The sequence below is a fragment of the Hipposideros armiger genome, unplaced genomic scaffold, assembly GCF_001890085.2.
Source record: "Hipposideros armiger isolate ML-2016 unplaced genomic scaffold, ASM189008v1 scaffold_190, whole genome shotgun sequence".
Lineage (NCBI taxonomy): Eukaryota > Metazoa > Chordata > Mammalia > Chiroptera > Hipposideridae > Hipposideros > Hipposideros armiger.
Genome location: NW_017731540.1, coordinates 475,011 through 498,339, shown reverse-complemented (window position 1 = coordinate 498,339; position 23,329 = coordinate 475,011). Strand labels below are relative to the sequence as shown.

The 23,329-nt window shown below is 44.3% G+C and overlaps 1 protein-coding gene across 5 annotated transcripts in view; it reads right to left on the bottom strand.

Annotated features, from left to right (window-relative positions):
• The window catches only part of PLEKHM3 (pleckstrin homology domain containing M3), a 170,437-nt gene that overhangs the window by 130,700 nt on the left and 16,408 nt on the right, over nt 1-23,329 (bottom strand). For 4 of the 5 annotated variants that reach the window (XM_019652959.1, XM_019652962.1, XM_019652964.1 and 1 more), the window contains exons 2-3: nt 21,537-22,504; nt 1,387-2,322 (exon numbers count right to left, since the gene is read on the bottom strand). In XM_019652959.1, the coding sequence (XP_019508504.1) occupies nt 1,387-2,322; nt 21,537-22,206 (1,606 nt within the window). In that variant the 5' untranslated portion in view covers nt 22,207-22,504. The remainder of the gene's footprint in view (nt 1-1,386; nt 2,323-21,536; nt 22,505-23,329) is intronic. The other variant, XM_019652961.1, reaches the window with a different exon arrangement.

The window sequence follows — 23,329 nt, the reverse complement described above, 5'->3', positions numbered from 1 at the left end:
GTCCCATAATTCCAGAACGCCCACAGAGTAAGCACTCCATACATTCCTGCTGAATGCCTCAACTTGAAATGTATCTACTAGTATAAGATAGTGAAATGTCAGTCATTTTTAAAGAACTACCCTAAAACCAGTATCTGTGTATTTCAAAACCGTTTTCCAGAAGCAGCTGGCTGATTTAGACAAGGCCTTTCCTGCCTGCAGATATGTGCACATTGCCTCACAGGGCTTCTTTACTGGCTTGATGCTTTTGGTCTCTCCAACCCCACCCTGCAATCACTGAGACCCTCCAGGCAAAGCAAGAATTCACTTACTACGCCCCCCTCGTCACCCCCCCCTCCCCGCGCACACACACACTTACGTAAATTATTTTTCAATAGAAAAGGCCACCATCATAACGAACCTAAATTCAAAACGGGGGTTTTCAGCGTGCCACCACTATTTGGTTTTTCAGTGAAGAAGCAAGCACAAAATTTAAAAGTTGGTCTTGGCTGGTGGTGAGCTTCCTGTACATTTTTAAACAGCATGCTTAAGTCTGATGTACTTGAATTAAAATCTTCCAAATCAGGCTCCCAATTAAAGCTGCCTTCATGGTAAATTTCTTGTCACAAATAGTGGGGTTTAGTGAAAGAGACATAATTTGATTTCACTTATAGTAGATGTGTAGATTTGGTTTAGCGAGGGCTTTTTTCTTTCTGGTACACTGCTTTGGGGGAGGTGAGAGGAATGGGGAGTAGCGAAGAGAAGCAGTGCCAGGGTGTTAAGAAATAACAGATGGCTGGCCTTGAACTTCCCTTCGAGTCTCGCCCTTCCACAGCATTTCCAGAAGCACTGGGCTTCCCCGGGATGAGGCACAGGCCCATCGTGACTCAGAGGTCATCTGCTTAATCATCATCTACCCTGATCTTAGCCATCTCCATATTTCTGTCAAGGCTGACTTTTTAGAGTCTACCTTAATAGGCCTTGACACGGTCATGGTCAATGACAGTTACTGACCATGGATATTCTCCTTGCCTGAGGATATTAGGGGTCAGCCTTGGGCCTGAATGTCTCTAATGAGACAATGTGTGACATCCACATCACAGTGACCTTTATTTAAGAAGGCAGAGGAAACAGAATCGCAGTAGACGCAGGAAGCCAAAATCTAGCCTGGTAACGCTTCTGACAAATTTTGATTCAATGGGGTCTATCATCTCTGCTTCTACTTACTTCACCAGCACGGCATGAAGATAAACAGATGTTTGAATACAGCAAACTCCTTGAAGGAGAGATGCCTTTTAAACAAGAAGGAGCTGGGACTGGCCTACTGAGGAGACTTTTAAAGTGAATTCCAATTGTGGGATCTGAATTGTTCCTTAACGAGCTCTAGGCTGAAAGTTTGCTTCATACCTGCACATTTGAAACTCTGAGCAGTGAGTCCTCGTTCCAAAGACAAAGTGGTCAGGATGCTGAGGAAGCTAGTGGTCACGGACTGACGTTTGTTCTTCCTGAGTTCATGCCCGCCTGTCTGGTCCTTGGACTTGCTCCTCAGTGTGACCTGCAGGTTTTGCTCTGAACTCCTCGCCACATTGGCAGCTGTTTTCAGAGCCTCCATCCACTCCTGAGCCCTCTGCCGGGTCTCAGCACGGAGGCGGAGAACATCTTGGGGAAAAATGACTTGAAAGCAAGAGTCACAGGCGTCCAGGTTGTCCATCTGGACAGCCAGACACACGTCCACATTGTAGCTGAGCAGGGGGTCCTCATCCAGCTTGCCGGGCTGAAAGGCCATGAGGTAGGCCCTGCTCAGCACAAACGTAAATGCCTTCCAGTTGTTCTGCACAGTCAGCCTGTACAGCGTCCCTGACCTGAGGATGTCATGGTACCGTTTGGGGCTATCCGAGGCAGGGGATGGTGCGAGCAGCTCACTAGATTTCTTCAGTAAACAATGATTCTGCGTACAGTCCACATGATAAACAAGGCCTGGCGAGTTTGCCAGCTCATCCGGCCGTCCCACGTAAGCAGGCACGGCGGCGTGCACGACTTCCCAGAGCTTCTGCCCCCAGTCCAAAGCCTCCCATGGTGACTCCGCCTTTAGCTGTAGCTGAGTGTTGTCATACAGAACGGTATCCACTAGCCGAGCCTCGAGGTTCCCCAGAACGGATATGCTCTGGAAGTGTGAAAGCTGGTACGTGGCATAGAGGCTTTGATTCCCGCTGCTGTCTAGGCTGTAGAAGTACAGGTTATAGGGGGAGAGTTCCGCATAGCAGCTTTGCCAGTAACTGTCATGGTCCTTTCTAATCTCCAGGTAACCCTTCTTCAGAATGTTTGGGAATGCCTGCTTGTGTTCTAGAAAGAGAAAAACAAAAAAGCAAAGCATTACTTCATTAATATGAAGAAACTGAATGAGATGAAAAGGCAGGTTTGAGAAACCAAGCAGATCAGGGGTTGGTATCTTTCTGGTTCAAACTAAACACAGAAGTCATAAAATTCCTAATGGACAAGGTGTAATTGGGGAACATCTCAGGCCTGAAAAACTTAACTACCGGGGGTTCCAAAAAAATGTATACACGTGGTCCGGCCGAGTGACTCAGTTAGTTAAGAGTTGGCTTGCCAGCGCAAACTCTGAGCAGCAGGAGCGTTTCGGATCACACATGGGCCAGTGATGCTGCGCCCTCTACAGCTAAGATGGTGAACAACAGCTTGACCTGGTGCTGGGCTGCCCTGAATCACTGGCATCGGCGTAGGCTGCAGCCCCTGCTGCAGTGGGCTGCCATGGGCTACTGTGAGTGGCCGGCAGCCAGTGTGAGTAGCCGGCAGACGCGAGAGCTGCCGTGAGCCACCGTGAGCGGCCGTCCAGTGGCCGGCGACCGACCTGCCTCAGCTGGGAAGAGCAAAATAATCATGATACCAACATGGGTCAGTGAAGCGGCGTCCTCCACAACTAGACTGAAGAACCAAAGGACAGCAACTTGTCTGTTCCCCTTCCCCCAATTCCTCAATGCTGTTCCCCTCCCCCAATTCCCCAATAAAACCTTAAAAAAAAAAGAAAGGTATACACGTGACTTGTATTCATCTTGTGTTACCAGTTTATTTTAAGTATTACAATTTTAATATAGTTTTTTCCTTTCTTAAAATGTGTATACATTTTTTTGGCACCCTCTGTAGCATGGAATTACGAGCACAGGAGTAAGTCCTGGGGGGAAGTCATGTCAGCGTGACCTGCAGTGTGACCATGTCTGTGTGGAAAACAGAAACCCTGGAATACATGTGCCTATCCATGCCCTGTGGGCCCGTGAGACAATTGCACTTGGCCAAGGTTTCTTATTTTCTAGGTAACACTCCACAGAGTACCAGACAGAACAGAATGTTCCTCCTGCCAGTTGACCTAACTCCCTGCTAAAACTCATCTTTCTTCCGGGTGGTGAAACCAGGGAGGATCAGGGAAAAGGAGGGTGCAGGAAGCGAGCTGTTTCTCAGACACCCCCATTCGTCTTCAAGGCCAGTTCATGAGCCTTCTGTCTTCTAACCAGTTCTCCAGACTTGCCTCAACTAGCTCACTTTATAGGTCTCTGCTTAGATGGCAATCTTGTTCACCTCTGGGCCTGACCTTAAGCTGTTCCCACAGCCTCCATCAGCTACCATACACTTAACCCTTCACTCAGCTATCCCCTCTTCCAGAAAGGGGGTTCGTCCTGACTCCCTCAACCCCCGCCCCCTTGCCTACACACACCCCTGGGTCAGTATCAGGTATCCCTACTATATTATTTCTCTTCTATGGGCTCTTATCAAGCTGTATTATAATCATTTATTTAAATACCCAATCAAATAAAATACATTTTGAAGTTGATTTTTTTGTTTTTTTTAAAGTCTGTCCTCCCTACTGGACTGTAAGCTCCCCTGAGCCCAGGGGTGAGGTCTGTCTTTTCATCCAAAATGACAGCACATAATGCAATGCCTGTTACATGATAAGTACTTTAAAAGTACTTGTTGAATTAGAAATAAAGCTTCTAACACCATGCCCAGCAATATAGAACATACAATTCCCTTCCCTTCCCTTCCCCTCTGCTTCACAAGTTTAACTGATCATGTCATCTTTAATCAATGACTAGCTGCAATATATACCAGTTTAGTGTTTTAATAAAAGGGGACATCTCTTGAGAGAATTCTTGCTTTTATCAGGCATGAAAATGACAACCACGCACGAGAAAGCAGCCCTCCCTAGTAGAGGTTTTCATTTCTGACATGTTTCCCCATCTCTTGTGCTGACACACATTGGAGACAGTCATAAGCTAATTGACTCATTCCCTAAGGAAGACAAGTCACATTCCCAAAGGGTGTAATTTCTGATCTTGGCTGAAGAAAGAAAGAGGAACACAGATCCAAATCTTAAAATAGCAAACCCAAAGAGAAAAGGAGAGAAATGCGGCAGAGCAAAGCCACTTTTACCTGCTCTACATCTCTGGCCCTGAAATTCATTAGCATTTCTGTGGTAACTCAAAAGCCATTAATTTCTTGCAACCCACACTAATCCCTTCGCTGAAAAAGAGATAATGGATGCCTCTTCTCAGGTTATCTTTCTTTTCTGATAATGCAATAAGGGAGGCAGCACTGCAAGAGACACTGCTGCTGCCTTCGCCCTCTCCTTCCCCGCTGGCGCTGATGATAGTTCAACTTTCCCATAAGAAGTAACCACGTGTCCCTCCATCCCCACCCCTCCTGCAACACAGCGGCTTTGCTATGTGTCCCTGAGTAAAGTAACAACCACCTCTCTTGCTTTTAGCTAGGAATTTTTTTCTCCTTTTCTTTCCTCCCTGAGAGCTTTTTAACAACAGCTACCACGAATTAAAAATGCTACCTTAATTGGGCCCAAACCAGCAGCAAACCTGACCAAAGCCTCACTTCTTTCTGACTGTACCAGCTGGGATGGTGGATGAGAAGTCCTCTTACGGGGTCTCAAAAGTTTCCTCACCTTCTTGATGAAGAATAAGGATAAAAGAATGCATTGTTTCAATCTTTTCCCCCACTTCGGCTCAGCTCTCTCTAAATAGGTATGTGAGACTCAGACAGAAAAGAGGTGTGTCAATCATAGCATAGGGACCACACTTATAGGCTGCACTTGGTAGTGTAATTCTTGGAAAAAAAAAAAAAGAATCAAGAAAAAAGACAGCGAATGTGATCAGAAAACTGTTTTCTGAGGAGTGTATTCCTCTCTGGGAGGCCTGTTTATATCAGACCTTATTAATATTTGGGGTGTAAAGTATTAATTATCTTTGATTGTAGAGGAATAGAGAACTACCACTTCTGTTTAATTTCTAACAACTGCTACTTTCTATTGGATCTGGAGTTCATTTTTAACACTTTTTTTATTGACAAATCAGAAGCTATATATTTAAATGTAAGCTTTCATTAATTTACTATAGTTCGACTTTTGTTTCCCCAGGCCGTATCATTTCAACTGATTTAATTAACCCACACACAGTATGGTAAAGGGTTCAATTTTACAAATAATATATCTGTCTTAACTAATATGATAAATGATTCATATGGGACCACGGACAAAGATTATTGTGATTTCCTCAATAAAATAGAGAATGAAGACCAAAATGAATTACTGTGCCTATAAATTTCATCCTGAAACCACTAGACAATAATTCCTCATGAAAAAGAAAAAAGGGGAAAAACACAGAAGTCTTTGTCTTCCCATTGCTTTCCCGTTTGGCTAGCATAAAGACCCAGTTCCGCTCCTCCTCAGCGAAGACCCTTTCCCTCTCCTCTCTGTCCTCTCGTACTCCGTGCAGTGGCTTAAGGACAATAATTGCTACTAACTGAAGAGGAAGAAGGGCTTTTCCCCATCATGCACCGGATTCACTTCCACACTACCCACCCAGTGCTTCTTTTGACATTATTTCCTCTATCTGTTCTAAAAAAGTTTCCTTTCCCACGGCCACCACGTCTTCATCAAGCTCCACGCCTTAAATAGGCTCCCACTTCTAGTTTTCCTGCTTCCTGGCCACGTCACACTCTGTTACCAGGTTAACCTTTTGGGTTCACTCATAGCCCCTCCCATGCCCCCTCCTTGGGTCAAAACCCTTCACAAGTTTCCTGGTGCTACACAATGAAGTCCAAACTTCTTAGCTTGGCCTTATAACACTATTATGGCAAATTGCAAACACACTCAAAAGTACGTGGAAGAGTAAAGAGCATCCCCATGGAATCACCCCTCAGCTTCAAACATCATCAAGTTGCTGCTATTCTTGTTTCATCTCGCTCACCCCACTCTAACTCTTAGTTTTTATTGTTTTTTTGCTGGAATATTTGAAAGCAAATTGCAGACATTTTATCATTTCTATTATAAACACTTCAGGGCGCAACTCTAACAAATACAAATTTTAAAATGTATATATGATACCATTTTCACTCCCAACAACATGAATAATTCCTTATCTAATACCCAGTCTGTGTCTCATTTTCCCAGATTGTCTTAACATTTTGTTTTAATACAAATGGTTTGTTCAAATTAGCTTCACGCATTGATTTGGTTGCTATGTCTTTTAGGTCTCTAAGTCTCTAACAGTTTCCTCTTCCTCTTTTTCATGCCATGTATTTATCGAAGAAATCAGTTCATTGTCCTGTAGAATTTCTCACATTCTGGATTTGGCAGAGTTTATCCTCACAGAGTTGTTTAAATGTTCCTGTTGCCCATGTTTTCTGTCAACTGCTATTTAGATCTCAAGGCTCAGTTAGATCTTTTTTTTTTTTTTGTCAAGAATATGTCACAGGTGGTTGTCCTTGGGATATTCAGATTGATTAGGAGGGTCAGAGGATATTAGCCTGATATGTGATTATAAATTCCCCCAGGGACTCTTCACATACTACAGCCACCTTCTCCATTCCCCCACATTCCAGCCACGTGATCTGATGCTGTTTCCCTTACTCACCAACTTCCATGCAGTTTCCCTCACCGCTCTCCCGCCTAGATTTCCTCACCTCCGCTTGTCCACCATGTTTTCCTCAGCATGAGAGCGAGTATAAAATCTCACCTATGCCGAAGCCTTTCTTCTTCATCTCCCTCTAGTTAAACACAACTCTCCTCTGAACCCCCATGGCTCTATGGCTACACCACTCTGATGACTCATACTTTAGATACTATTTCACATTCATCAAATATGTATTAAATTATATAATAAAATTATTTAAAAAAACAGTAAGAAATGTAAAAAAGCAAAAAAAAAAAACAAAAAGCAAAAAACTTTCTGCCTCCATACCCCAATACCCACAATCCTCCTGCCCAGACTGTGTACCATTTAATATGAAGCCTTTAGACATTATATATATAATAACATAAATAATAATTAGGTGTGCTCACAAATATTAACATATATAATTATGGAACGCTTACTGCTTTCATTTAGGCAATTTACTTTATGCAATGTTGTTTTTTTAAAAACCATCATGTTCCAGATCACAATAAATGAAACACTTAGGTAACCTAGTTTACCAAGAAAATCTGAATTGCCTAAGTCAGCACATGAAGTCACAAGAATAGGATTCCAAAGACCAGGCAAGAGTTAGAATGAAAGACAAAGAGGAACATTTTAATGTTTCCATAGAACTCAAAAGCCTATGCAGTGCCAATATTCCAAATCAAAATTATCTAGGCAAATTTAAAGGAAACATGTAAATTCTTCTAACAAATTAATAAATGTGAAAGGAAGCCAAAGTGGAGAGCAAATGGAGTACTCATAATACTACAGTATTACACTCTGTCCTAGATAAGACCGCAGGATTGCCTTTCGGGGTTCAGCAGATATATTACCTTTCTTTTGCTCTTTTTTTTTAAGATTTTTATTGGGGAATTGGGGGGAAGGGGAACAGACAAGTTGCTGTCCTTTTGTTCTTCTGTCTAGTTGTGAAGGACATTGCTTCACTGGCCCAAGTTGGCACCATCATTGCGCTCTTCCCGGGCGAGGAACATCAGTTGCCGGCTTCTGAATGGCTGCTCACGGCGGCTGCTGGCCACTCACGGTGGTTGCTGGCCGCTCACGCTGGCTGCTGGCTACACATGGTAGTCCATGGCAACCCACTGCAGCAGGGGCTGCAGCCTATGCCATCACCGGCGACTCACGGCAGCCCAGCTCCAGGTTGAGCTGTTGTTCACCATCTTAGCTGTGGGGGGCAGTGTCACTGGCCCTCATATGTGGGATCCAAACCGGGGCCCTCTGGCGTCCCAAGCCAGCTCTTAACCAACGCACCACTCAGCCAGCCCATTTCTTTTGCTCTTGATCATCTTTCTTTTCAGTTTCCCCACAGGTTATCCAGACTATACTTAGCTATAAGGATAGATGATTTTGAGATCTGAAAGCCTAGAAAACAGGATTTACAACTATTAAATGGGCTCAAAAATAAGGGGCTCAAAAAAACACACAATTTGACACACATTTACTGAGTACCAACTATGTGCAAAGCAGGACACTAAGCTTTGCTAGAGACACAAAGGTGACAAGTTCTCAAGGTGCTTACAATTTGGTTTTGGTAAATGACTCTATTGTGAGACTTATAGGTCAATAAAAATTGATTAGCTCAAGATAAAGAAGAAATCAGTGTCATTCAGAACAAAGACGTGCCTACGATATAGGTCTCCTTCATGAGTGGCCAATGCCAATTACCTACGTACTCAATGGCTATTATCTGGTCACTTCCAGATTCCACTCCCAGCTTCCCAGGCTACAGTGCCACTTAGGTCAGCCTCACCTCACAGCTCTGGCTCAGGGGCTGCCAGCACTACCCGAACAGCCTAGAGCATGCGAGAATGTGACTACTCTTCCTCAGAGTTCCCTGAGGACCCTCCACCCACCTGCCAGCCCCACTTCCTCCTCCATGGCACGCTTCTCTGGGGTTACTGACACCCTCTAGGCTTCAGGACTCAGCTCTAGTCCTTGACTCCAATTCCAGGGGGGCTCCTGGACTTCATCTAGTGCAGACTGCCCAGCTCCGCCCTCTCTTGGCCTACAGTAACAGCCCCTTCTGCCACCGTCTCAAGCAGAGACAGAAGGCAACTTTCCTTCAGTGCTACTGACTGCGGGGAACCCTGTACTGAGAAAAATGCTGAGACTACACCCAAATTTAGTGTGTGTGTGTGTGGGGGGGAAGTACCGTGATGTCACCGAGGTGGGAAAAAATAAATGTTATGTATTTGTCATCTAGTTTTAGGGTCTTTATCAACACAGGTCTTTACCCTCCTTGATTCGAGAGACCTGATTTTCTCCTCCACTACAGTAACATCCTAGACCTCTTGGGCTTCATCGTAAAGTACTTACCAACTCCCAGCGTGGTCCTCCCTCATTTCTCCCACAGGCGTTTTCTCAACCCTCCACCTCACCTGCCTTCTATCCATCCCTATATGGGCCTTTACTCATGAAACCTTCTACCTCACACCTTCTAGTCGCTTCCTGGTTTCTCTGGACTCCCTCCCTCTAGATTCTGTGCTCGATAGTTAAAACTTGTTTTCTCAGACTTCCCAGATTTAATCACCAACTCCAGATCACCACCATGGTCTGTGTTCTCTATTCAAGCCTAGCATGCTTGAGAAGATACCAAAGTATTAACCCAGGTTAATACTTTGTATTAACTTTGATACCAAAGTATTAACCCAGGTTAGTCCGTTTGGACCTCTAGAAAAAAATACCATCATCACCTGGGTGGCTTATAAACCACAGGAATTGACTTCTCACAGTTCTGGAGGCTGGAAGTCTGAGCTCAAGGTGCCAGCTGATTCAGTGTCTGGTGAGGACAAGCTCCTTGGTTCACAGATAGCTGTCTTCACTGACACCTCGCATGGTGAAAGGCGATAGGGGGCTCTGTGGGGGGGTCTCTTTTATAAAAGCACTAATCCCATTCATGGGGACCCCACCCTCATGACCTAAGCACCCGCCCCCCCCCGCAAAGGCCCCACCTCCTCAAACCACCACTTTAGGTATTAGGAGTTTAACATGTGAATTTTAGGGGGACACAAATACTATTCAGACCATAGCACCGGTAAACAGACTCATGTTGCTCAACTTCTATTATATCTTTAATCCTGACAACTCATTCTTTTATTCATTTCAATAGATCCCAAACGCAACCCCCAGAACAATTTTTCCACACCTTCTTTATTCTTCCCCGACACCTAATTCCACTGTCTTTTTATTTGTGCACTATAGCTGGCTCCTTTAAATATACTGCACTTGGCTTCCCTTCAACATTACGCTAACCAATGTCCTGTCCAAGTGCTCTAGAGCAGCATGGGTAAGGCCGCAGGTGCTGAAGCTGACTGGCCGAAGTTTAAATTGTAATTCTGACCTTAGTGGCTGTGTGACCATGGACAAAGTACTTTACCTGAGTCTCAGTTTTGCCATCTTTAAAATGGGACTATAATAAAGGCACCTCCCTCATTGTACTGTTTTGCGGAAGTAATGAGTAGCTCTTAGAACAATGCCTGACATCATAAGTATTCAACAGATGTTTCCTATTTTAGTTTTCCGGTCTCAAAAGAGGAAACTGCTTGCCTCCTGGTTAAAGCTTACCCTCCCACCTCTACTCTGTACCTAATTCCTTCCCACTCCTTTAGGGTCTCTTCCTCTCTAACATCTTAAAGTATCCCTCTAGTAATCCCTTTTCCGCTGGCTTTCCAATATCCTATGGTTTGTGTGTCTATTGAAATAAACTATTCACTCGATCCCACCTCTCCTATGGCTCAGTCTGTCTTCTTCCTTCAGACCCCAAATTGTTACAGTGCCTCCACTTGTTGTTCCACACAAACTGGCCTCTGATTATTGCTCTGACCTCATCTCACATCAGTTCACATTCCTTCTCTCACTCCAGCCACAATCCTCTTAGGTTCTTTGAATAAACCAAGCACATTCTAGCCTCAAAGCCTCTCAAAGTTGCTACATCCTCCATTTGGAACTTCTCTCCCTAGGTCCAGTGACTTACTCGTCTCCCTCTGCTTTTCACCTCAGAGATGTATCCACAGTAAGGCCATCCCTTCCCACCTTAGTCAAAGAGCTCCCTCTCCCTCTCCTGCTCTATCTCACCACCTTGCTTTATTTCTTTCAAAGAACTCTCTCCTTCTCCTTGGAGGGTGGGGTGGGGTACTGGGGAACCTAGATGTCTCTCTCTGCCCCATATATCCAGTGGCTGGCTCCATAAATATTTGTTGAATGTATGGATCTGACAATTAAGTTTGTGAACTCATCCTAGAAAAAGTGCTACATATCTCATTGCTGAATATCACTGTGGTCACCTTCAAAGTGCTCCCCTTGCGAAGCTATGCACCGACGCCAGCGCCTAGTCCACCCTTCAAAGCAATTTTGGAACTCTTTTATTGGAATGGCCATCAGAGCTGTCGTCGTATTACCCTTGATGTCCTGAATGTCATCAACATGTCTTCCTTTCAATATTTCCTTTATCTTCAGGTAAAGAAAGAAGTGACTGGGGGCCAGATCAGGTGAGTAGGGAGGGTGTTCCAATACAGTTATTTGTTTACTGGCTAAAAACTCCCTCACAGACAGCGTTGTGCAAGCTGGTGCATTGTCGTGATGCAAGAGCCATGAGTTGGTGAAAAGTTCAAGTCACCTAACTTTTTCACGCAGCCTTTTCAGCACTTCCAAACTTGGTTAACTGTTTGTCCAGTTGGTACAAATTCATGATGAATAACCCCTCTGATATCAAAAAAGGTTAGCAACATTGTTGCAACAAGTTCACAAACCTAATTGTCAGACCTCATATAATACAAAGGACTACTCTAGAACCTGTGGCAATCCCAAGTGAATCAGACACAGATCCTGTTGAGACTTTATAGTCCAATTAGAGCCCTCCTTTTTTCTTTTCACAAGTCCTGCTTTCTCTTTTGCCACAGTCACCCTAACTTGAGTCCTCATCACCTCACATCACGGTGACCGGCAGAGCCTGCTACTTGGCTCCCATCCCTCCTATTCTTCCCATCTGCCAATCCGTTGCATGTACTGTTGGGGCATCAGGGGGCCCAATAAATAGCATCCCTGTTCTTCATCCAAATTTTAAACCAACTGAGATGGACAGAGAGTAGACAGACACATGGAAATCAAAACATCAGCCGGGTGGAGGAAGCAGCTTAGGAGTCTTCCTAACAAGCTGAACCCTAGGATTATACAAACTTACCTCTGAGTCACAAGCAGCACTGATCACCACGGGCTTCCCCTCCCGGGGGGGGGGGCTCCCCATGAAAAGGTACTGAATGGAGGAGCGAGTCTAAAGGAGCAGACCAGAGTTAATGCTTCCTGTGAGAGAGACTGAGTTATAAACACCCGGTTCCTCTCCTAAACCTGCCCGTAAGTCACTCCTCCCAAGGGTGGAGTGTGCAAGGGGGGAGAGAGACCAAGGGTGTTAGTGTAATTGACGTCCCTGTGTGTGTACACAAAAGCTACGGGAAAGCATGTTCCCTGCTACCCTCCCCCCTCCCAACCCTGCCAACTTCCAGACTTCTTGTAAATTACCCTTTTAATCTTGACTTTCAAGTAATTTTCAACTGCTTCTTGCCAAACATATCACATTAAGTCTAACTGTATGGCTTTGAAGATCCTCCATAACCTCAGCCCATGACCGTCCTCTTCCAAATGCAGCCCTGTTCCAGCTTAGCCTCCGGCCCGCCCCCCACACACGCTGTTTTTGTCTCCACCATGGCTTTGTGTTCGACCCACAAAGCTCAGCTGAAACGTTCTTTCCTCAATGGATTTCTCTGACATTCTCGAACACAATCATCTCTCTTTTCCTCATGTTCCCGGTGAAGAAAACACAGTATCCCACGTCTATTTGTATCGTGTTATATATAGTATTCAATTATGTTTACACCAGACACTAGAGAAAAAGCTCTAATTTTAGGTCTTTGTTCTCCTCATTAGCGGCACATGAGAGAAGTGAAATTAACAGGATCCACATTATTCATGACACGGCCACAAATGTCCATGGTCTGTCTCGGGGTAGAAATAGACCTACAACACACCTGGCTCCATGTTAGCCAGACACATCAACTTCGGGATCTTTTCCATCCAAGTTCTTTCCTATGGACAGCAGTGATAGAGTGTAAGTCAACACAGACCCGGTCAATGCCACTTCTGAAGCGTGAACCTGACCAGGAGATCATACACCCAGCTTCTTAAATGCAGAGGCTTTCTGTCTTCTGTGATAAGGGTAATCTCTCATCTTTATAGAACTTTTTGACCCAGAAAATTCCAAACATCATCTCTCAAACTATGGCCAGTTTTTGCCATGGTAAGCTTTTTACTCTTTCTCTCTAATCTATAAAAATTAAGTATAAAGAATCTCCTATACTTAGGTCAGCAGATTTTAAGAAAAATGGCATTTCATTACATACAAAACCATAGAAACTTAGAGCCAGAAGGGACTAGGAATGTCTTTAGCCTAGCCCCAGCAGAGACAGAACCTGCCAGTTACCTATCCCATTGGCTAGTACACTACTCCATCCTTTACCAACAGAAACCTAATATTGTTCAGCTGTGGTGCCATACGCTTAGAGGAGATGGCCTCTCCCCAGTTCCACGGACAGAATCATGATTTGTTTAATTCCAATCACAGTAATTCCATTTTCCTTTGCCAGAGATTGCTTTAGGGGTGGGCATGTGACCCAGTTCTGGCTACCGGGGCGGGGGGAAGGCGCTATTGGAGGCCTCTGGGAAAGGGACCCAGAGGATATGCCCTGTTTTCACTTCCTGACTTTAGCTGTTGATGTATCAGAAAATCATCCATGGGACTGCTGTAGCCATCTTGTACCAATGAGGGGTAAGAAGAGACATCAGCAATACACTGAGGATGGCAAAGCGAAAAGAAGGAATGTGCCTGGATCCTTGGTGACCCTGGGACCACCTACACATGGACATCTTCAGTGTTTACTGCATGCAGTACTTGACATTCAGTAAGTGTTCAATAGCCATCTGTTAGATGGATGAAAAACAAGATGATAAATGGCCTTACTATTTACGCAACTTTTAGTTGAGTGTGCTATTACTTGCTTCTGAAAACATTCTAACTGATTTAACAGATTTGGAAAGAGGTTCCAGGAAGCAAAGTGACTCGGCCAAGGTTATATCTCAAAGTGCGAGAGTTTGAGAGTGAAACTCCAACCTCCAGACTTTCAATCTGGATCACACTGTGCTTTATTTTTGGTGAAAGGAATGAGTCTGAAACTTCCTCAAGCTTAAGCGACAGTATTACTGAGTGGTTATGTGCAGCCACCAATGTCCAGCCTGGCTTGGGATGCTAGCACCATCACACACTAGCTGTATGGCCCAGGGGAGGCCAGCTCCTCTAAGGCTCACCCTCCTCATTTGTAAAATCAGAACAATATCATCTATCATACTGAACTATTATGAATATTAAATAAGATAAATGATGAACACAGCACAGGATTGGGCATAAAGTTAGCTGTCATTAAATGACAGCTAAATGACAGCATTGATAACAAACAAATTTCATTCAACTTGACTTGAGCTATAGGTAAGGAAAATTGAAAGAGGCAATTTCCATTCTGGAAGAAAAAAAAACAAAAACAAAACCGTACTGTCCTGATTTTCTAAGCACCGATACATAAAATTCAACCAAACACTTTGCATATGCTCATACCTGGTACAATACAAAGTTTTCTACAACAGGGCTTATATCATCAAAGAACTTCCAACCTAGTGTAGGAGATGGATGTCTAAGCCGTTACTTATAATGTACAGAAGAATAAAACGTGCCGTGGAAACATAAGGTGAAAGGAAAAAACGGATTTTCATTGAGAAGAATATTGAAAGGTCTCAGGGAGGATGTGGCATTTGAATTGGTCATTGAAAGATAAGAGAGGACTTTGAAAAGGGCAAAGGGCAGGGTATTCCGAAATGAAGAGACAGCATGAGCGATGGCCCAGGAGATGGCAAGCACATGGCACAGTAAAAAATGGCGCACCCATGGGCTGAAGAAAGGGGCGGGCGATAAGGTTAGGGAGACATCTCTGTGCTTTAGACGAGTCATACTTGATTTTGTAACAAATGGGGAACCATGATTCATTTTTGAGAACAGAGTAGCATGACAAGATTTGTATTTTAAGAAGGTAACTTTAGCAGTTTGTCAAATTAGTAACTACAGTTCCTCTTAGCCAAGAAAGATAAAATACATTAGCAGAGCAACCACAAGAAAAGTCAGACACTTCATTTTCAGAGTTCCCATCTAGAAACATTAGGAATCGGAATGCGGGCTGTCGATGAGGCATGGTGGGTTTCCGAATAGCTGCCACAGGCCAACATCCAATAATGCAGCCAGTGGAAACTATACAACCATATAAAATCAACTTTCTGTGACCTATTTTAGCAACGTCTTTGTACTGACTAATCTTGCTGAAGGGTGAATCATAAATTCAGCAAGAGACCATGTCCTGGTGACCTCACTTGTTCTAAGCCTGCAGGAATAGTCCCACCTTTCCTGGCTCCAAGGCTTTTAAGGAACATCATAATTGAAAAAGCAGTCATTTTCGTATGAGTCCCAAATTTGGCTTTTTTTTTTTTTCAAGTGAATGATGATGGGGAAAAAGAGAATCGAAACAGAGTAACATAAAACTCAGGATAAAGAAACCATACTGCCATGGTTTTTCTAGCCCTAAAGAAAATCTCTGCTTGAGACCTTCTCCTAAAGGACTTAGAACAAGAAAATACAGGCATAGGAATGGTACCAGGTCGCCTGAGAGTGAAACAAAAGCCCAGCTGCCCACTGCCCTCGCCAAGCAGATGATAATGTGAACACAGTCAGGGAGGGAAAGGCAGTCAGGTTCTGGCAGTCTATGCAGTTTCAGAGCTCCACAGCTAATGCAAAGCATGGCTTTAAACATGTTTGATTTTAAAAAGTCCAACAGCAGTTCATCCAGCAGTAGAGTTACAAGGCACACATAAATTTTTCTGTGTTAAATAATTTTAAGCATACCTACATTTCCGTCACGACCTTCCAGTACTGATCTGACTACAGTAATAAGCTCCCACACAACCATGAGTCAGGGTCAGTTCAAACACATCATAGAATGATGCAGTTTTAGAGTTGGGAAGGACAATAGACATAATTTAACCTGATTCACTGGTTTATAAACCAAAGGCAACCGACAAGTGCTTTTTCCAAACCTACGTGGTGAGGAGTCGAGTTGGGATAAAGCATATAGAGTCCTAGCTGAGTGTTCTTTCCATCCAGCCTCACCTTCCTCTGCTGTGTGTACACACTGACAAGTACAGATACGTGTTTGTGTGTATAATCTATTTTTCATATTGATAACATACCTAGTATCCACGTGTTTCCTATGACTTTTCATTTTCTCACCTGCATACACTCGTATGTTTATACTTGGAATGTAATTCTGTGATGTCAGGACCCTGCCTTCTTTATCCTGTGGGGAATTCTCTGGTGTGTATGGCTAAAACCATTACTCAGTGAACAAGAACAGGATGACAGTGACACAAAGGGGTAAAGGGTTAAGTATAGATACTCATCAAGAGCATGTTTGTATGGAAATAAGTGCTAGGACTAGAAATCAGCTATTCTGGTCCGTGGATGAGGGCCCTCCTTAAGGGCTAGCTCCCAGTCACACCTCGCTACAACTGCCCAGGGCTTGGCAGACCCTGGGATGGCAGTGAGGAAAGGAGCTGACCCTCCGGCAGCTTTGGTCTCCGCCACCCACCTTGAGACTCTTCAGAAATAACTGCCTCTGTTGCCATCTGACCTTAGATCTATTCCTTCCTATCGATCCATGAACGAATCCTTTGGATGTTACTATCCAATCCCCAGGGAACGCAGACAGTGTTTACTAGGTAGGATTCAAGCCACACACCAGTGACCTAGTAGGACCCACTGGTAGTGCCCTTCATCCCTTCGCACAGGCAACATTCCAACATTCCGCCTTAAGAAGTCTGTCCTAGGTCTGTCTCTGCCTGAGGCAACACCATCTCTAGAATGTGCCTCTAGGCTTCTAAGTAAGACTGAAGGAGGCTGCCAAAGATGGGGCGAAACCCCAAACCTTCTTTCCCTGGTTACAAACCCATGGGGGCCTGGTTCACTTAGGCTCTCCGCATACCTCACATTCAACAACATGAAATGCAGTTACAACCTTCCTTTTGTGGATTCACTGGTCTCCTGAAAATCATGTGGTCAGTTCTACACTGTCCATGTATTTCATTTAGCAAATATGTTAAATGCAGGAAACAATCCTTGCTTTTAGCTCAACTGCTTCGGTGTGTCCGTTTTTCCTAATTTTAGTTCGATGAACTAATTTTAGCCCGATGAACATTATCCAGGTCTGTTTCTTCCACGCTACTTCCCAGTCTCTCCCCGCACAGAGACAGACTGCCAATAAGGCTTCTGAAGTGGAGGGTTCTGGAGGTTGAGAGCTTCTGGATTCCAAAGTGAGGATGCAGCCTAGCGTAGTGGCTAGGCTCATGGACTCTGGACGAAGGCTGCCTGGGTTCAGATCGAGGTGGCACTGTTATTAGCTGTGGGACTGAAAGCATGGCTGAGCACATACTATATTCAGAGTGCTATGGTAGGTACTGAGGGCAAAATCAATGTAAGAGACAATCCCTTCCTCAGTGACCACAGACTCTGGTGCGGAAGACAGTCAATAGTTTATCACAAATCAGTATAGGAGAGGGAGTGGGCGTTCCATTTCCCATTAACAAACCACTTTATAGCTATGAGAAGGTACACGGCGGGAAAGCCAATTCAAGGAATATTTATCGTGAGGCCACTGTGTGAAGGAGACTATGCCGGGGAAAACCAGGAGTGACTGGTAGTGTCGCCTTGATTCTCACTGATGAGTTTCAAACTCAGTTAATAAAATAAAACTAATACTATTAAGCATTTACTACGTGCACACTATGTGCCAAACATGGTTCTAAGAAGCACTTTAGATGTTTTAACCAATTTAATGCTCACAAAAAAATTGAGGTGAGTACTCCTATTTTTCCACACTTTATGACAAATAATAATAATAAAGGCACAGGGAGAATAAGAAAACTGCCCTCTTTACAGAACTAGTAGGTACTGAAACTCTAGCAGTGCAGGTTTAGTCAGTGTTTTTAACCAATACGCTGCCTTGTCTGACCAGAAGGCCTTCTTCAGACAGGCCTGATCATTAACAAAATAGCTGTAATCACACCTCAGCTGCCTGCGGCCTCATCATGCCACCACCTGAGGTGCTTTATACCCAAAGCAGCTCTTATCCTCAGCATTGTTCCTCAAAAGCCCAGTTATTCATCACCAAATGAGGCACAAAGTGCAGCAGTCCTACCTAATGAAGAAGACCCTTGGGCTTGTTACGAAAGAGAGGGGATGGAGGGTGGCAGGGGGGCAAAAGAGAAAGAAGGGGTGCAGGAGGAAGAGAAGAACCACTACTGGTAAGTCTTTACACTACTCAAAGTGAGCTCAGAAAAGGAGCCAGAAAAAAAACAAAACTAGAGAAAAAACATAAGATTACCCAGTAAGGAAGCCCATGGATAAGACAGTAGCAGAGCTAGACACAAAATCAAGTTGACCTCATCAAAGGAAACCCATCTGACGAAATTTTATTTCTTCCGAGAAGCCTCCAGCCTCTCATTAGCCCTTGCTAATTTTTAGACCAGCAGGAGCAAGAGATGGGAGGATGAAGGGTCACTTTGGGGCACTTTGAATGTAAAGTGCTGTGAGACATTCCAATAGGCAGGCATATTCCCAGGCAGCGGGATATGCGGGATATAAGAGTCTGGAGCTCCAGGAGGGGGTCTGGCCTGACCCCAAATCTCCAGCTCTTGCCAAGGTACCACACCGCCTCCCTCTGCTGTTGGCATATTCCTTCAGGAGAAACAATAAGCCTTTCTCCAGTTTGGATCACGAATTTCAAAGGTTTTAAAGTAAACTTAACGTAGAGATCTGGGCTGATTTTGACTAGAATGCACCTGAATGTTGCCCCTCCCCACTCCCCACCCCCCTCCCCACTGCCAATGCTGTGAGAATCACAGTCAGCAGAGTGACCAGCCCTATATCTAGAACGCCTCTTCACCCCCAGCCCAAGAACGCATAACCAGTGGGCACTCACTGCTTCCCCTCCCTTCACCTGGGGAGCAGTAAAAACATGCCTTATCCTGCCTGCTCTCTGAGGCATGCCGGGAAGAAAAAGCATCAGGAACTTGGCATGCCATTTGCCCAGCTTTGCTAATTCCTGCTGAGATGCGTACCCCATGGATGACCAAAAGACGGCCAGGTTATGTTATATCAATAGCTGCAAAGACCATTTCTTACAGCTTATCTTTTAAAACATCATTCAGAACTTATATTTCAACATCATTTATTATTTGATTTTTTTTAAACTGAGAATTAAAAAATAATTTCACAATCATAACATACTAAAGAGAGATCCTAAGGAAGGTCTGGTCCTTGAATTTATAATCCGAACAAGATAGGAAAAATAAAATGGAAGTATGTCACCCTCATAACTTTGGTTGTGTTGGGGATTTAGGGTGGTTATGAAGGTGAGCAATAAAAATCTATGTGAACTCTTACGAAACCCAAAACAACAGAGGTTCCTTGCTACTCAACAAGCACACCTGTTTGTACATGGGCTCGTGGCAGACATCGCATTTTGCCAGGCACGCAGGTCACAGCTACTTGTTTGTCCCCTAATATCTAATCAGTTACCAAGTCCTGTGCTTCATAACGTCCTTTTCTCTTTACTCCCATGGTCACCACCCTAGGCTAGATGTTTCAGAGGGCTGGTGAAATTCTAGGAGAGAAAACAAGGAATTACATGCCATAAAATTGGGTGGGGGATAAAAAAAAGTATTTTAAAAGGATGGGTTTGAACTGGATGTAAAAATAAAGCAGCGCCTCACAGACAAGAATGCTGCCTTTCCTTAAAAGACATACTAAATTACATCCTTGCCTCAAGTTACACTGATAAACTAAATTTTGTTAATTAAAATGTTAAATGTACCAACGAATACCAAGCAATGATAGAGACTGAAGTGACACTAAAATGGCAGTTAAGTACATAAAATAGTTTCCACAGTTAACTGAGCAGAAGCCAGCTAAATTAAGGGTTCAGAAGGGTGACTGAAAATCATCAGTAATAAAAATGGGTAGCCTGTATAAAGGTTTATCTTAAACCCTCTGTTGGGCACAATGCAAAACTTACGAGTTTGGGCGCAATGCATCTGCTAGATACGTGTATGACATTTATTTATTTAAATTGAAAATGAATGAAAATAATATGTAAGCATGCTTATTATTCATTCAGAATGAAATTTTAATTTGCCACAAAGTAAAAACAATATATGTTTATTACATAAATTCCGTATAAAAATCAACAGAAATTCAAAACAATCTGTGAGATCAGTTGCACCCAACAGAGGGTTAAAGGAAAATGCGGAGGGACACAGAGATGGCTTGTCACGTCTCACAGAAGAGAAAGCTCATGTGTGAGTGCATGAGTACATTCTCATGTGTACATGTTTGTGCATAAAATATGAGGCAAAGAGAAATTCAAGGTCTACACCACGGGGTCCTAATGAACATCCGGGACCTGTTCCTCTCACTACCGGCCGTGGGATCCTTTGCTCTCCTCCCAGGGGCTGACTTGCTCTCCTCCGCACCTTCCATCACCTCACCTTTGTTCACACTGCAATCCTGCCCAGCTGCCCTCTACGGTGACGCTTTCTGTATCTTAGTGTCCGAGGTCCAGCTCAAGTTCCAAGACCTCTCACATGCACTTCCTGACACGCCAGGCCCAGAGGTCTTCTCCTTCCTCTGTCCTCTCACAGTCACTATCGCTCTCTCATTCAAAAAAAAGAACAAAGAAAAAAAAGGGCCGGCCAAGTGGCTCAGTTGGTTAAGAGCTCACTGAGTGCAAGCTCTGAGCAACAGCAGTTCAATTCCCGACCCAAGCTGAGCTGCCGCTGAGTTGCCAACAGGTGGCAGGATGGCTCAGCTTAAAAAAAACACACACCAAAAAAAAACAACCAACAATAGAGTAAAACAAAAGATCCCTCCTTAAGATTTCAGTGGATCATCTACTTTCTCTCACTACTGGGTGACTTCCTGAGTCTTTGTGAGTATGCGATGTCTGATGTCCGCAGCTAAATGAGAAGTTCTTTAGGGCAGGGGATGTGTCTTCACACACCTTTAAGTCCTTCATAGCACAAGGCCATGCCCAGTGTGTCACCCGATGAACACCCACTGATGTGAATAAGCAGTATCACACAATGTTCCAAGGAAAAATACTATAATTAATTATGAGAATATTCTGATTCTAACATACCAGATTAGAAAGGAAGAATTAACCATAGCTGTCTTTTCACTCAGTACCTCCTATGACGATAGTGAGACCGTAGATTTAACGTCAGGTAAAGGGCGAAAGTAAATGGACAAGGGTGTTTAAGCCAGACATGGATATTGGAGAATAAGATTCTCATGAGGTAAATGTAAAAGAGACCAAAGAAAGTCAACAGTAGTTCAATAGTAATCAGGTATTAAAAACATACCAGTATTTCCTTGAGCATCTTCTACCTTATTTGGGGAGGATAACAGAAAAGATGGCCTGGTGAAGTGAGGGCCCTGAAGAGATGGCAGCGGTGGCGGCGGGGGCGGGGGCTGCTGCTGTTGCTGCTGCTGCTGCTGTTGCTGCTGTTGCTGCTGTTGCTGCTGCTGCAAAGGCGTGGTTTTGAGGATCACCCTCCAGTCCACTTGAGTAATATCTGACCTTGATCGAGCATGCCCTGGCTTAAAAGTAGACGTCTCATCCAATAAGTCATTCACAGAACGAGGCCTGTCCTTGCGACGCTGACAGACATTGAAAAAATTAAAGGTGGACACTTCCTTTTGTTCCATCCAAGAAAGATTACCTGGGGTTGTCCCTTTCTGGACCATAAACTGTTCTTTGGCAGGAAAGACATTTTGAGCTTTGGTTTCTAAGAGCCTGGTCTTATAGTGATCCCAAATCACACCCCCGTTGCCCAGAGAGGCAACATTTCTGATAGCACCATTGTCTGTTAGGTTACTCAGTACCTCGCGCCCCACCAGCTCAGGGACTTCCTGGATCCCATACACCTCTGCTTGCTGCACAGGCTTCTCTAGCTTACTATCAAACGTACTGAAGAAATCCTCAGTGACTTCCAAGGCCGGGCTGATATCATCCACTTCCAAAGCTTCCATGTTGCAGCCTCAGGAGGCCTGAGCCTCCTAATATGGTTCAGGAAAGAGCTTCATGAGCTTTCACCCAACAGAGAGAGGCGCTTTGGGCAACAGGGTTCTGGGAACAGCTGAAAGGAGCCTTCATTGAGCTGCCTGGAGCAGGATGAGCATAGGGCAGCTGATGTTTTCCCAGTCATTAAAAGCACTTGCTAGCTGATAATGGCCCTTAACAAAGGTATTGCGATTATTCTTCAGTGAGATCTCTGTAAAGACAACAGGAAGTGCTTGTCAAAGCAATGCCACAGCAATCCTTAATTTCCTGGAAGAAAATAAACAGGGTACCATTGGCACAGGGTTCATTGTACTGTGTAGTCCACAAATCTGCCCTATTACTTCCCATCTTCACATCTCTTCTACCCCAGTCATGCCCAAAGGTGCACAATGCCTACACAGGAGTTCCACTGTCAAGAGGACACATCATACCCACTTTGTATTAGAATTTACACCGAGCAGGGTGGAACTCTTGATAAGGGGAATGAAGGTCAATAGATTCTACTTACACAGAGAAGCCTTTGAGAGCAGTTGTGAAGAGACTACTGCCCTGGCAAACCTCTGTGATATGTTGGCCTAAAAGAGGAAGCAAGAGACTGGGAATTCTGTGACTGGGCCTGTATCGTAATCCGTCTGACAGTCATAAATGCATGGGTCCCGTCACAAACCTTGAACGCTCGGGTAATGTGTTGGGCTTAAAGCTGCAAGGGGGCAGTAGAGAGGGAGAGTCTGCCCTCTTTACACCCACATGTACCTGCACTTGCGCCTCCTAGGTTTAGGTTATGTAATGACTAATGGTGACTGTGGACTTCAGACTTCCTCCAGTCACTCTGGGAGAAGACATCAGGCTCCTTAAAGCTTTGAGGACTGGCCTAAGAGTACAGGCCCAGCCTCAGGGCTGGGCAGAAGGAATCGCAGCACTAACCCACTGTCTGGAAAACGCTAGGTCTTCAAGGCCAGACCAAATCAGAGCAGACCCTGACAGTGATGCTGTCCAATATGGTAGACAGTAGCCATACATGGCTACTGAAATTGAAGTTTATTAAAATCATATACAGTTTCTCAGTCACACTAACCACAGTTCATGTACTCA